This window comes from Schistocerca americana, chromosome 4 (assembly GCF_021461395.2).
Source record: "Schistocerca americana isolate TAMUIC-IGC-003095 chromosome 4, iqSchAmer2.1, whole genome shotgun sequence".
Lineage (NCBI taxonomy): Eukaryota > Metazoa > Arthropoda > Insecta > Orthoptera > Acrididae > Schistocerca > Schistocerca americana.
In genome coordinates, this window is record NC_060122.1 from 215013481 (window position 1) to 215029750 (window position 16270).

The following is a 16270-nucleotide window of genomic DNA, read 5'->3' on the forward strand; positions in this document are numbered from 1 at the left end:
TCACGTGTGCATGAGGTTTGCTTAGCTATAGGTATGAATGGTGTGTGTTTCTCTTTTGTTGATGAAAGCTGTGGCCGAAAGCTTTATGTGTCTTTCAATTGTGTCTGTCTGCAACTTAACGTGACTTCATTACAGTAAGTAACAATGTGTCTTTTCCAACAGTGTTGATATTCCTACCTGGAGTTTCCATTGTTTGATTTTAAAAAGCTTTTGACTTCTTCATGCAATAAATTATTCACGTGAAAGTGGCAAGCTGATCTGTGCTGAAAAGCACATGTTAAAACTGCCGTTCCAAGCTCATTAAAAGACCTGTGAATGGCGAGACGATACTGTCTCCAGTGGGAGAGTAGATATTAAGGGAGTGTGGGGTTCAAACTTTGCCTCGGCATGCCGGGCGCTTATTTTAAAGGAACAAGGGAGGAGCATTTCTTTAGCAAGCTGATAATCCATGTAAAAATTTCTTATTATTTAAAATATTTTACAGCTTGTCAAAAATATCTTTGTACAATGAAACACAAGCATCTTTTCCCTAGGCTATGATATATTTGAAAGAAAAAATTTGTATGCATCTCATGACTTTAACTCACACAACGCAAATATTAAAATTTCTTTGAAGAATTAATGGAATACAAGTAAGTTGAGGATCGAAAGTACTCAACTAATTAACCTTTTCTAATTAACATTTTCTAAGTAAGTTGCATACAAATTGTCTCTTTGATTTGTATTTTGGAAAAAAGTTGTAGAAGTCGACCATCCTCTGATACAGTTCTAGGAATGCGCACTCAGTGGTTCCTGTGGTTCCTGGAGCAGTAAACAATCACAAGTCGCAGAGATACACATATATCTGCGTAGAACATCTCTTGATTAGTCGTGTTGAAGTGTCCCCCTCTTTCTTGACGAGTGCAGTGCAGTTCTGAAACATAAACTACTGGATATGCCGAGAATCTACATTTAACGCCATTGAAACAGTCAGAGGTAAACAATAACAATATTCTACATTATGATCAGCAGGGACATGCATTAACCCTCTAACTTTTGTGAGTTATTGTTAAGTATAAATTTATGTGAACTGCTTCAGACTGAAATGGTATTTACAAGGGAAGAACAATAACGTACTCTACGTAACTGTGATACAAACCAGATTGTTCATTTTTATGACGTCCAGATATACAAGTACATAGCACTCAATTAAACTTGAGTGTGTGTGTTGCTGTGCAGCTGATCATTATCAATGCTGTTTATCTGGTGGGTTGGCGTGTAGTACTGAAAAGAGGAACACATAATTAAGCAGGGATAAATTACTTGTTTCTTATAATTTAATGATATCACCTATTTAGTGAAACAGCTGAACACGTACAGCTACAATTCGTGGTTAGCTGTGTTCCTTATTTTTGGTGATTCGGGTTTATTTCGGTTTTAACAATACTAAAACTGAGTTTCCAAAGGTAAAAGTCTGTAGAGATCAAATTTCTCTACCTGACAAGATGTTAACCACTCAGAAGGTGAGGAGGAAACGAAATGAAACCTCACAGCTGAGAGGGTACGTGATGTTAGTGCAGTTACTCCATAATCGAGTCAAACCTACAAAGAGATTGGTAGTTCTATCCGACATATCAGTATGACGTTGCATCCTTTTTGGCTTCGACGCATGCACTGATTCGGTTGGAACGGGTGTCGTATGGCCGTTGTATTATTTCCTATGTCAATCTGACCCACAAGTGCTGTAGCTGGCCCTTGATATTGTGGACATTGGTGCTGGCAAGGAGTTCACGTCCGAGCTGATCACACACATGCTGTACCGGGTATCGGTGACGTATCTGGGGATCATACAGGTCACAGGCAAAGCCAGAACCATGCAAACAGTTCATGGAGACTAGTATCATGTGTGGACGAGCATTGTCCTGTAGTAAATTGGTACCACTGCACTGTCATATGAGAGATAACACGCGAGGACACAGTCCCGTGACTTATCTTTGAGCCGTCCAAGTTCCTTTCTCTCACTGCCACCCGTGACCTGAGGTTGTCCCCCGTGTCTTCCGAATCCACGATACCAGATGTAACACAGCTGTGTTTTTCGAAAACATTGGAAGTACGCGAGCATACTCGCCGACGATAGCGAGCCTGATGACAACTTTAAATACACGACGCTAACGTACTCTACTGGCCGTTCTGTCACAGAAAATTTCATCTCTAATTATTTACGGACCAGTCGATGGCTTATAAATGTACGAAGTTACATTTACGTTAGGCCATGACCTCCAAGTGCTTCACTTCTTCTATCGGGCAGTGTATGCTGATATAAGAAGCTCCAGAAACATCGATCTATTCGCAATGTATATTCAGTGAATTCAATGTTAGAAGTTTGAACTTTGTATATTAATAGTGAAAAGCTACGAGTCTCTTATCTCCTGCACAATATCATTACCTAAACATATATCATGCTCATAAAAATGTTCTGTATTAATCTCAATCAGTTTAGAACAGTAGTTGGCTGCAGCTATCATAATTTCCAGCAGTAATTTTCATCACTTACATTTTTCGCTCACACACGCACACACACTTTTGTACGTTGAGCTGTACATTGAGCTGGCATTTTCTACCTTGAGCCACTCTTATATCTTTGGTCTTTGCTCTCTAAATTCAATCTTTTCGACGCAAAAAATTGTTTACTATGACATAAGTATAGTCAGCTGTTGTTACATTAGCAAAGATCAATTATGTCAATTTCCTACGTATATAATTCTATATAATTCTTTTTTTACCAAAAAGTAAGTGTTCTTTCTTTATTCAATGTTATTCCAACTATATCCACACAAATAGAATTAAAGTTAAATGGTGAGTAATTATAACAGACGTTTTTCTTTATAAACATTATGTGAGATTCGCTACCATTTTATTATTTTTGGTTATGTTAACCATTTACTGAAGAGGAAAGTCTTACCTTGAGTCATGTGGTGATACTGCATCATCAACAGACACAACCTACATTTTAATACACATTTACGGTATGGTAATAGATATTAAGGATACACAAATGCTACATACGCATAAAATTGACTAATTATTGTGATTTATTTGAATGAAAGAGTTAAATAAGTGCCTCAAAAAACAACTATTACAAGCCCTTCTCCTACATAGCTTCCTCTAACTTTTTTCAGCTGTTTAATCAGTAAGTAAGTAGTACTTGGTATTTCAGAATCTTCATTTACTCAACAAACATAGATGAAAATAAAAATCTGAATTTTATACTCTACAATCTCATGCAGAAACTACTGACGATTCGTTAAATGTCAGATACCTATTAGGATGCAGAGGCAACATTTCGACAAATTTACTGTATTAATCTCTCGTACCATCAATGGGCTACACATAAAACTAAAAAACTAAATGTTGACATGTTCAGTAACTTATGTATTCATATTGAATGAAACTATTGCAGTTAAGAGATAGACAGAGAGTGAGAGAGAGAGAGAGAGAGAGAGAGAGAGAGAGAGAGAGAGAGAGACAGAGAGAGAGAGAGAGATCAGAACGCATTTCGAGAAACAGAGGTACTGAATTTGTCCAGAGCGCGTGCACAAATGAGGTAACTAGCACTTTATTGTATTCTTAATAGACTTTCAGACCATATCTCCTTCTAATAGGTCGTTGCACCAAGCATTGATATTCTTTGTGATGTATTCCGAGCTTCACTGTATGAAGTACCACTCGCAAAAGGATCTAGCTGACCTTACCCTTTGATTGTTAAAATCGATCCCTGCTCCAATTGTCAACCTTGCTTTCGCTTTCATGGCATCAGACAGTGACATCTGTAAAGAAAAAATATTATCAAAAAAATCTTAAATATCTTATAATAGATAAAGGTACGTTTAAACACTTATCCATATGTTTTATACTGTGGGGAGCTACAGCCCTGGAAATACATTTTAACAAATGGCGAACGCAACAGCTGTTAAATGATCTTTTACTGAAACGACCAGTTTCACAGCTGTAGCGTCTACCTCAGGTATTTCTCTAGTAGAAAATGGGGAAAAATTAATTTAAAAAGGGGTTGTCTGTACTTCACAATAAAAAGAGATGTAGTAAACAACGGATATTTACTATATGGGGTGGTCGACTCCATCGTTCCGCCGATTTTATTACCTGACTACCGTTCCCTTGTGATTTGACTGGGAACGTTGGGCCATCCGTTTAAACCCTGTCTGGACTTCATATGAATGGATCGTGAGTGCTCGTATCCGTTACTTACAGCATCTTTTTTTCCAATTTGGGCTGCAGACAATACTATTTTTAATTTTTCCCCATTACGATACACAGATCTACGGTATATCTGAACGTGGCTCAATAAAGTATCATTTAACAGCTATTATGGTTCTTCATTTATGAAGAATCAGCTATATGACTACAAACACCTGCAGTTATTCAACAGCATGAAATCTGGCACAGTCAAGGCATGTTCTTAAGGCGGGACATAGACTTTCTTTCTATATTTTTTCCGGCTCTGGCGGGGTTGGGTGGGTCACTGAAAGCATCAGCTACAACGGGATGTACAAAGAAGTAGCAGATTGTCACACATTCAAATGAGCTACATTTTAAGCTATATTTGGTGTGATATTTAATAGTGTCCCTTCCTCCTTCCCCACATGTTAAATTACGTGACCTGTCTAGGCTAAGGACATAACAAGCACTTTCTCTGTAGATGGGTAGCGCCGGCCGGAGTGGCCGAGCGGTTAAAGGCGCTACAGTCTGGAACCGCACGACCGCTGCGGCCGCAGGTTCGAATCCTGCCTCGGGCGTGGATGTGTGTGATGTCCTTAGGTTAGTTAGGTTTAAGTAGTTCTAAGTTCTAGGGGACTTATGACCACAGCAGTTGAGTCCCATAGTGCTCAGAGCCATTTGACCCATTTTTGAGATGGGTAGCAATTTATTTCATACTGGCCCATGAGCAGGTCTGTTCCATACGCTGCGGTGCACTCGGAATACCGCGATGCCAAAGAATTTACTTAGCGTCCGAAATCCATGCGTCTGACAACACAGCCATCCTAAAAACTGCCCCAAACATTAGGTCAACGGTTGGGAAGATTCCGGTAACGACGCATCGCATCAGTCGGATACGCATGCTACAGGCGCCTGACAGCGCGACGGTGCTACAAATAGCTGCCTACCAGCAGCGAAGGGGTCAGCGAAGAATTCAACAACAGATCGCGCGGACGTGTGTGTCCGTTCTACGTCTACGTGTACATACATATCCCGGAAGCCATCGTGTGGTGAGTGGCGGAAGGTCCCCTGTACAGTTACTAAATGGCATCCTCCAGCCGGCTGCCGGCCATGATCTTCGCAGTCCGAGGTTCGACAACATAGGCACACCACAGGGCTGCCCATGGAGTACAGTGAAGCCTTCGCCTAGCCGCCGACGCCTATGCTAATCTCATTTGTCACGGCCTGAAAGAATGCTGCAGTAGCTCCAACTTGCCTACCGCCACATCCACCACCGCCACTCTTAGGCTCTGAGCACCATGGGACTTAACATCTATGGTCATCAGTCTCATAGAACTTAGAACTACTTAAACCTAACTAACCTAAGGACATCACACAACACCCAGTCATAACGAGGCAGAGAAAATCCCTGACCCCGCCGGGAATCGAACCCGGGAACTCGGGCGTGGGCAGCGAGAACGCTACCGCACGACCACGAGCTGCGGACCGCCACTCTTACTCACCGTTGAAGTAAGTGCGCTGCCTCAGAACAACGAACGTGGTTTTCAGCCACGTCCACTGTACCTACACGAAGGCAGACAAGGGCGCCCACCTGTAATTGGCTCGATGAATAATAAAGAGTGTTCAGTAACTTCCTCCACCTAGCTGCGGTAACCGTCACCTCCGACGGATTCTTGCATTCGATGGTAAAATATCGAACACACAACACCAGAATGGTAGAGTAAAGCAGTAACTTGGCAGAACAGAATGACAGCTCCACACCTGTCCGTTGCAGTCTTCACTTCAGTCGTATGCTCGTAATTTCACTTACAATTCAAAGTGAACTGATCAGTGGAACATTGTATGTTTGTGACTGCGTTCGTACTGAAATTTCCTCATCCCCCTAGTATACATCCATTACACAAAAGACTACACAGGTGGACGATGTTCAAGAGTGAGTTTATCCGGACACACGATATCACAGTTTCCTATTGACAAATATGTGATCGCTCTCTCTGATCTTCGTATCGTTTCTGCCACCTTATTAATTTCGACTTTCTGTACTGTCCAGTTCCCAAAATCTTGCGAGAAGTCAGCTGTGATTGTACCGCAGGCAAAAATTCCTAAAGTTCCAACAGTGAGAACATTGTACAAGCGACACAGATACAGCAGTTTTTGTAAATTATTGCCGGTACAACCCACTGTCTATGGCTTCTTTATTACGATTATCTTATAGTAATTTTAGTTTCCTTACTCCTTCTGTGTGCGCGTCGCTGTAGCTGGCAAGATTTAAATAACTGTTTGAAATGATAATACTGGTTGAAGAGGAAATTTACTGACATTTCAGCTGAAGGAAAAACAATTGTCTCCTTCATTCCTTACACTAATATAATTACACCTGCACTTCAGTAGGTTTCACTCTTGACTCACAATTCACTTTCCTCCAAATGTAAGTGGTCATTAATACGAACGTTAAGTTTCTTTCATATTTACTCATTATGTCCTTCACGTGGCACTACTAACTGTACATGCAGATGTATCAGAACTGAAGAGATTGTTCAGAATTGCGTTCTGTCTATTCTGGTACGAGGGCCTCACGGCCATCGGTGGCTCATTGGAGAATTACACATCAAAAAAAGTTTTGCATCACCCCGGTTCCCAGAACTCCTGAAGATAGACGTTGACTGTGGATATTGTATCACAGACAAAGTCCCTCTGACTGTTCAGAAATGTCACTAAACCCGCCCAAATATGTAAACAACCATGCATGAGCAGCGCCTATTAGACGGAGGGGGTCCGACAGCCGATCAGTTCCAGTCATTCCACCTGGAATGAGGTACACGGCTCGTGTTGTCTGTAGTTCAACCATGCCTAGACGGACAATACCGCGGTTCGATCGCGTCCGCATTGTTATTTTGTGCCAGGAAGAGCTCTCAAAAAGGGGGAGTGTCCAAGCGTCTCGCAGTGAACCAAAGAAATGTTGTTCGGATATGGAGGAGATACAGAGAGACAGGAACTGTCGATGACATGCTTCGCTCAGGCCACCCAAGGGCTACTACTGCAGTACATGACTGCTACCTACGGATTATGGCTCGGAGAAACCCTGACAGCAACGTCACCATGTTGAATAATGCTTTTCGTGCAGCCACAGGACGTATTGTTACGACTCAAACTGTGCGCAATAGGTTGCATGATGCGCAACTTCACTACAGACGTCCATGACGAGGACCATCTTTGCAACCACGACACCATGCAGGATGGTACAGATGGGCCCACCAACATGCCGAATGGACCGCTCACGATTGGTATTACGTTCTCTTCACCGGTGAGTGTCGCATGTGCCCTCCCTCAAAAAAACTGTCGCAGACATATTTGGAGGCAACCAGGGCAGGCTGAACTCTTTAGACACACTGTCCAGCAAGTACAGCAAGGTGAAGGTTCCCTTCTGTTTTGGGGTGGTATTATGTGGGCCGCCGTTTGCCGCTAGTGGTCATGGAAGGCGCCTTAACGGCTGTACGATAAGTGAATGCCATCCTCCGACCGATAGTGCAACCATATCGGCAGCATCTTGGCGAGGCATTCGTCTTCATGGACGACAGTTCGAACCCCCATCGTGCACTTCCTTCAGAATAACAACATCGTTCGACTGGAGTGGCCAGCATGTTTTCCAGACATGAACCCTATCGAACATGCCAGGAATAGATTGAAAAGGGCTGTTTATGGACGACGTGAGCCACCAACCACTCTGAGGGATGTACGCCGAATCGCCGTTGAGGAGTGGGACAATCTGGATCAACAGTGCCTTGATGACCCTGTGGATAGTATGTCACGACGAGTACAGGCATGCATGCATGACGTTCTACTGGTTATTAGAGGTACCGGTGTGTACTGCAACCTGGATCACTACATCTGAAGGTCTCGCTGTATGTGGTACAACAAGCAGTGTGTGGTTTCCATGAGCTATAAAAAGGGCGGAAATGATGTTAATATTGATCTCTATTCCAGTTTTCTGTACAGGTTCCGGAACTCTCGGAACCGAGGTGATGCAAAATTTTTTTTTGATGTGTGTATTCGGTTTCTTTCCTCAGTTAGCTCCGTATCTGTACTGACTGAAAACAAGCCACAAAAGTGCAGATGCAGACAGTATGAAATTTGTATCTTGTTTCCACTAGCTCACGGTACCTGCTGTTGACAAGACTACAGCGGTCTTTAACTCGTTGTTCTGAAGTTGGCATTTACTGTTGCTCGGTTCTGTCTAGGGTTTTACTCTTCTTCAGAGTTAGTTGAGCATTAACAGCGGTACACAACAGTACTCTGGATAGTTTTACTCAGATAAAGAGTTAAGCGATAAGCATCTCGTGTATGGGTTCACTAAAGGCAACTGAAGACAAGCACAACAACACCATGCCGAGCTGTTACCATACGAACTGCAAACGCATCACAGCACTTTTTGTCTGAAGTTTCTTGCATTACTTTGTTTCGTGCGTCCTACGCTTTGGTTACTGCATTTTACAGGTTTCTTCATTGATCTGATTTTCACAGCAACGGGGTTATTGTGGTCACAAAACTTGTATGCTCTCTAAAGACCCGTTGGAGACTGTGGGTCCTTTGTAGCAAAACACTCAAAAGTTCCCTCTCAACAAGTTTGACGGTGATGTTGTGATTCATCTTGTATTTTGAAATCTATGGCGATAATATATGAAGTATAACTTTCACTTGTAGTATAAGGCAAAATGTGACAACTCACCTTCAATTTAGACGCTTCGACGTGAGATTTGTAACAAAACTCCAACAGAGCCACAGCCATAGCAAACAGCAACCCTCCAATCAGGATGTAAAATATACCAGCGACGTTGCTCAATGAAAGTTCATTTCGAGATGCATCCTACAAAAAAGACATTAGAAGGGTGTCGTAGATTTAAGGCCCATGAGAAACATCACTTATGCTGTTTAACACAAATTCTTAGCTCCACAAAAAAAATAGAAAGGTAAGCCTACGTTATGCGTCATTGAAGCCGCCTTACCTGCTTGTCACTATGCTTGCATTCCGTGCGGTCGTACCACCAACGGTTTTTAAGTTTTGTTAGCTCGCCATTTTCGGTCAGAGAAAGGACTGCTAAATTTATTTTCTCCCTACAATACAGACATGAGACAGTTACTGCTGAAATCAAGCAGGGTTTGACAAAATTTATTCGAAGGACGAATAACAAATACGGATAAAAATTACAGTTCATTGTTTGTGAAAAACAAACAAAATATTTTTCAAAGTATTATTCATTTACACGAATAAAAACATTACTTGTCATCATTGAATAAAAATAGTTACAAATTAATTACAAATCCAAAGATTCTTACTGCTCCACACCATCATTTATAAAATGTTTTTACATTTTGAAGTTTCCAAATTAATTATCAGAGCAATTTTCTGTAAAACACCTCATGAGAAATTTTGTTATTTTAGAAGAGTTACCATTAGGGCATATTAAAACTATACACAAATATATTAAAACTATATAATTTAATGAGAATGAGATTTTCACTCTGCAGCGGAGTGTGCGCTGATATGAAACTTCCTGGAAGATTAAAACTGTGCACCGGACCGAGACTCGAGCTCGGGAGTTCGAGTCTCGGTCTGGCACACAGTTTTAATCTGCCAGGAGGTTTTATATAATTTCATGTTTTAATATACCAGAGTGGTAACTTTCCAAAAAAGAAAATCGTTGTATATTACTTCTCTAGAAAATCGCCATTTTTTATGAATAAAAGTTTAAGATTTTGAAATCAAGTTTGTCTTCAGCAAAAGACTGAAAATCGTTAGTACCCATCGAGATTTCGGACAATGATTCCTTTGTTGTTCCACATCATCTACACCTCAAATTCAGTCCAATTCAAAATCTAAAAACTGTCTTATTCTGTCACAATTTTATTTCGAACTTTTCATTTAATTTCTCCGTTTTTCGGTATTTTATGTATGAATATCGCTGTAACTACTTTTTTAATCCTGGGTTAGACAGTAGTGTCATAATTGCATTTACTCCTGTTATTGTAGAAAGACGGAAAATTCTTTATAAGACCATTTGATATTTTCTTGATAGGAAACTGCCAATGTTCTGCACTATTTTAGCAGATTGCCATCCGTTTTCCGCCACAATTTTTTGCCGTGCACTGTATCTGTTGCAGGAAATGTTATGAATTCTTTCCCGTATTGACAGTGTTCGTTACGAAATGTTTCAGTTCCAAAACTCTGCACTGACGTCTCTCGATGTGACACAGTGTTCCATCTCATCTTGTAGTGCAAATTTTAATCAGAGTTCGTGCTTAATTACATTGTATGAGTTGGGACGACCAGCACTATTCGACGAACTGTCGTTTCGATAGTACAACCACTAAGGCCACTTGGAAAAAAGCAGTTTTGTTGTATTTTTTACGCTTTAAAGGAAGCAAAGCTATTTTAGACCCAATGGTTTACTTAAACACTGTAGTGCTTTACAAGACGTAGTTCTGCTGTGGTGATATGACAATGCCTTCCTCCGGTACTCTGAAACTATTTATGCACCCTTCATAGAGGCATATAGTTTCACACGGACTCTGAAAAGTGGTGCAACTTCACTTGGCAATTTTCTCGTTTTTTAGAAATGGAAGAAACAACAGGTGACGGGAAAGATCCTAAGACCAACGGAGCGTCGCAACCCATACCCTTCACTATGTGTCAGGACTGTTCATTACATAATACCTCAATTATTTAAGTACTTATTTATTAAATTTTTCATCTTCGCTTCTGTGAAACACATATCCTCTACTGTGCAAGTGCTCATAGCTTTTATGGTATGAATTTTAGAGCCGGATTTTTGCTTTGAATGGTCGTTCCCGTCATATCTCCGAACCATGCGCGGCTCGGGTTCAAGCCGTTTATTGCTTGTCACCTTGTCTTTATGGTACTGTCGCCTCTTTTCTTATTCAATTTATTGGCGTGACTAAGTTGCTGGTTTGCTTGCCCGTGAGTGGCAGCAGCAGTGCTTATCGATAAGTGCACTCTCGTACTATCTCTGGAGCGACCGCTAGTGTTTCCGTGTCGTCGTCTGTCGGGAGTTCAGTGGGGACGGAGCGCCAGTGAGGTGCGATCAGCCGACCGTTGGCAACACACATGAATTGTCCGACGGAAGGAGACTGGAGCAGGAACGACCGTTGGTTGGTCGTTCGGTCGGTCGTCTCACCGGGCGACGTGTATTTGGTCTTTTGACCGTTTCTGGGGTTAGTCAGTTGGTCATCTTGCCAGACGTGGGTCGGTTCCTTCCCTGTGCAGAGATGTCGGGTCGCCAATGGGCCGGTGTTCCCTCCGCATGTTTGGGTCCGAGCCAGTGTCTTTGGGTCGTCGTGTGTCCGAGTTGCGAACGGACATCAAGGGAGTCTGGGACGGAGCAGCAGTGACGTTCGGACAGCCATGGCTTGACCAACCGTTGCCGACAAACATGACTTGAGTGGGGACGACCGTTGGTAGGTCGTCTCATCGGACGAACTGTAATTTGGTCGCCGATCACTTATGGAAACTCTGTGTATGTCGACTTGTCATTTCTCCCTGTTGTTCCACAGTGACTGGTTTTAGGATTGTCGGAGTTCTTGGTGCAAGTGTTTACGTGGAACTGTGTGTAGCTTCTGTGATTTCCACTGAGGAGATGAATGCTTTCAGCGTACTGGAGTAGGCAGTCGGTCGGTTGGGACAGAGTAGCGGTTGTGTGTTTCCTCGCTGTGTTGATGCTGTCCGACACGGAGTGTAGTTCGACAGCCTTCATGTTTGTTCATACTTTTGAGTGCTTATTGTACCTTGGTTGTATTTAGACTTAGTGTTGCTGGTATCTTCGCCGTCGCTATATTTTCAGTTGTTGTGACGTTGGTCGGGTGAAGGGGATTGATTAGGTTGTTGGTCGGTCCTTCAGCCGTCCCTGGGTCGGGTTTCCATCCGACTATTTAGTATTACGCTTGTTTGTCTGTCTCACATAAATTGTTGCTAGAGTTTCCTCCCAAGGCTGACCCTTGGAACACTTCTGAGCACCACTGTTCTGTTGTTCTTGATTGTGATATTTTGTCGCAAGTACTGCGTCAGGCCTTCAGCTGTGTATGAATTTTGTCTCTTCTGTGTTCAGTATATGGTCTTCATCCGAACCTTAGGTGAAGTATTTTAAGAAATAATTTGTTAATCCTTCACTCAGCCATTATTGATACTTATACAGTCATTGTGAGGCATTTCGCCATTATTAATACTTGGCCAAGATGATTTCTGAAGCTTATAAATAGACTTAATTTATGAAATCCCTTCTTACAAGTGCCAGCCGGTGTGCCCGTGAGGTTCTAGGAGCTTCAGTCTGGAACCGCGTGGCCACTACGGTCGCAGGTTCGAATCCTGGCTCGGGCATGGGTGAGTGTGATGCTCTTAGGTTAGTTAGGTTTAAGTAGTTCTAATTTCTAGGGGACTGATGACCACAAATGGTAAGTTCCATAGTGCTCAGAGCCATTTGAACCGTTTTGAAGCTTCTTACAAGTTATTTAGTAGTTAACAAGGCCCAAGCTAACACCTATTTATTAAATTCGTTCTTAGTAACAATAATCTTTAGCCGCTGCTGTTTCATGCTGCTTCAATTTGTTGTAAACCACATGGAAAAAGGCAGTCATCTAAAGAGGTGAGTGCAAAACTTAGGACCAAAACAGAGATACTGACACACCACAACATGTCATGTCCTCCAATCCAGTAAATTCCGTTGCACAAGTCAGATTCTGTATCACTTGTAAATTCTTATTCAAATACTCAGTCAGATAGCTTATCCAAATGTTAGTTTTAAGTTTTTCATGTAACGATCTGTTGAGGGCTTAAATGACAGTGAAACTGACACTCATACAACACGCACACAGTGTTATGCAGGTTAGATTCCGATTACTGATAGCTCAGGTTGCTTATCGAGTCCTTATGCACAGACGAACGTAAGCAATATTTATTGTAGCTACGGTATGTATTAACTGCATATATGTTAGAACTCGCATGTAAAATTTTGTAAAGGACATGTATACCCGCCAGAGGATTTTAAAGTCTCACATATACTGAAATAAAATCTCTTGCGATACCACTTGAAAATGGCCCAAAGGCCGAAACTGCAATGTTGCGAAATAAATAACCTCCAAGTCGACTGTGAATATAATCGACTTCAAAAATGAGCTGTGATACAGAAATTAGAAGTTCTACAGAAGCCAAAGACGAAATCAATTGTCTTCGAAAGAAAAGCGATATGGTCAACAGCAGCTTCAGAGTCTTCGTTAATGGCGATGTTAACCACAGGAACGTCACACCGTTAGGAGATGGCACGGAAATGGAAAATGACTTGGACAATATTTCTAGTGTTGATAAATTGAATAGAAGTTCGACTTACGTCCAGATAAATGCATGCTAATTCAAAGAAATCAGGTAAAGCTAAATTCACGGGATGTAAAGGTCCAATAGAGATACAGACAAGTCGCTTATACCGTAACAGGTGCCGGCCGGTGTGGCCGAGCGATTCTAGGTGCTTCAGTCTGGAACCGTGCAACCGTTACGGTCACAGGTTCGAATCCTGCCTCGGGCATGGGTGAGTGTGATGCCCTTAGGTTAGTTAGGTTTAAGTAGTTCTAATTTCTTGAGGACTGATGACCTCAGATGTTAAGTACCATAGTGCTCAGAGCCATTTGAACCGTAACAGGTCGATGAAGGCCGTAACTGTTGACAGAGAATCTGGTGAGTCTTCAAGGGGAATCTTTGTAAAGGAAGACAATGTTGTTCTTGAGAAATCCCGCTGGCTGATCCTGGAACACCTCCGTTTGAGGCAGACCAAGCACTTGCATATTTCGTGTGAGAACAATCAGAATAACATGAGACTCTAAGGTGTAAAGTCACATAGGGACACATTTACTCTCTTCATACATTAATGGAAAAGGACAGGCAGTTGCCTGGTAGCACTGTACAGTGATTTGCAGGCTCTACAGGGTGAAGCAGAACTCCACAATCTTCCAGAGGTTGTAGTATGGAACAAAATAAGAAAAATCATTTAGTAATCATCGACTGTAGAATACATAACTTAAGAGCTTCGAGTACTTTGTCGTCTTCCCTATTGGAGCACTCACTTACTGAACCGTTTATTTTCTCTGTTGTCGTCCTTACTACCACTTCTGACAGCTTTTCGACTGAGTTTGTACATTTATGTCAATATACACTCGTGCTCATAAATTAAGGATAACGCTGATACATGGTGAAACAACGCTCTGGTGGGCACATTGCGGGTTTAAATCACCTCGGGGTATGACGATGCGGTCGCCCCACGGTGGCGCTGCAGCAGTCCACATACCCACAGGTGTGTTGGTGCACGTCAGAGTACGAATCAGCGAGTAAGTGTGCAGACGTTTCCAGACGTGCTAATGGTGACTGTGTGTTGAAAATGGCTCAAAGAATACATTTTGATGACGTTATGAGGGGTAGAATACTAGGGCGACTGGAGGCTGGTCAAACACAGCAGGTCTTAGGACGCTCCCTCCGTGTGCGCCAAAGTGTGATTTCAGTATTATGGCAATGATTCCAGCAGACAGGAAACGTGTCCAGGCGCTACAGTACGGGACATCTACAGTGTACAATATCACAAGAACACCGATATCTAACCATCAGTGCCCGCAGACGGCCACGGAGTACTGCAGGTAGCCTTGCTCGGGACCTTACCGCAGCCACTGGAACAGTTATCTCCAGACACTCAGTCTACATTCGACTGAACAGACGTAGTTTATTTGCCCGGAGACCTGTAAGGTGCATTCCACTGACCCGTGGTCACAGGAGAGCTCGTAAAGCCTGGTGTCAAGAACACATACATGGTCATTGGAACAGTGGTCCCAGGAGGAGTCCAGTTATAGTATCAACAATGATTCTCGCCGAGTTTTCATCTGGCGTGAACGACGAACCAGATACCAAACCCCAAAGAGACCTATATGGAGGTCGTAGTTTGATGGTGTGCGGTGGGATTATGATTGGTGCACGCACACCCCTGCATGTCTTTGACAAAGGAACTGTAACAGGTCAGGTATATCGGGACGTCATTTTGCATCAGTATGTCCGCCTTTTTAGGGATGCAGTGGGTCCCACCTTCCTACTGATGGATGATAACGCACGGCCCCACCGAGATGCCCTCGTGGAGGAGTACCTTGAAACAGAAGATATCAGGCGAATGGAGTGACCTGCCTGTTCTCCAGACCTAAACCGCACAGAGTACGTCGGGGATGCTCTCTGTTGACGTATTGCTGCACGTCTTCAAACCCCTACGACACTTCAGGAGCTCCGACAGGCAATGGAGCAAGAATGGAAGGCTATACCCCAGCAGCTGCTCGACCACCTGCTCCAGAGTATGCCAACTCGTTGTGCGGCCTGTGTACGTGTGCATGGTCATCACATCCCATATTGATGTCGGTGTACATGCGCAGGAAACAGTGGCGTTTTGTAGCACATGTGTTTCGGGACGTTTTTCTCACATATCACCAATACCGTAGACTTACAGATCTGTGTCGTGTGTGTTCCCTATGTGCCTATGCTATTGGCGCCAGTTTTGTATAGTGTCATGTTGTGTGGCACCACATTCTGCTATTATCCGCAATTTATGAGCATGAGTGCACGTGAGATGAAGCGTGTGAAACACTGTAGCAAGTAAATAAAATCCAGTAGAGACCAGAATCAGAGTATTCATGGGCGTACAAATGGCCGTGAGCTGTAGCTCCAGATGAGACACACGTGGAGTACCTGAGGGGCGAGCCTAGGGGGGTGGCGACCCCGAAGCCCTTGGCGTCCAGGTTGCGGCCGACCTTCATCGTGTCGCACGGCTCCCGCTCGTTGGTGTAGTCGTTCTTGGGAGACTCGATGAGCAGCGCGTACTTGCCCTTGGAGGTCCTCACCCGTCTAATGCCTTCGTCGTACGTGCGCACGAACACGTGCTTGCGTGAGTTCATGAACTCCCACATCTTGCTGTACAGCGTGATCTGTGACCGCTGCAACGAAAAACAATGTAGTCCGTAAACAGAACAC

At 43.0% G+C, this 16270-nt stretch overlaps 1 protein-coding gene across 1 annotated transcript in view; it reads right to left on the reverse strand.

The window, feature by feature from the left end:
* Window positions 1-540: 540 nt before the first annotated feature.
* LOC124612850 (glutamate receptor 1-like) overlaps window positions 541-16270 on the reverse strand; it is a 502148-nt gene continuing 486418 nt past the window's right edge. The window contains exons 16-21 of the mRNA XM_047141279.1: window positions 15989-16233; window positions 9219-9327; window positions 8942-9079; window positions 3732-3806; window positions 1139-1263; window positions 541-913 (exon numbers count right to left, since the gene is read on the reverse strand). Coding sequence (XP_046997235.1) covers window positions 1189-1263; window positions 3732-3806; window positions 8942-9079; window positions 9219-9327; window positions 15989-16233 — 642 coding nt within the window. The 3' untranslated portion in view covers window positions 541-913; window positions 1139-1188. The remainder of the gene's footprint in view (window positions 914-1138; window positions 1264-3731; window positions 3807-8941; window positions 9080-9218; window positions 9328-15988; window positions 16234-16270) is intronic.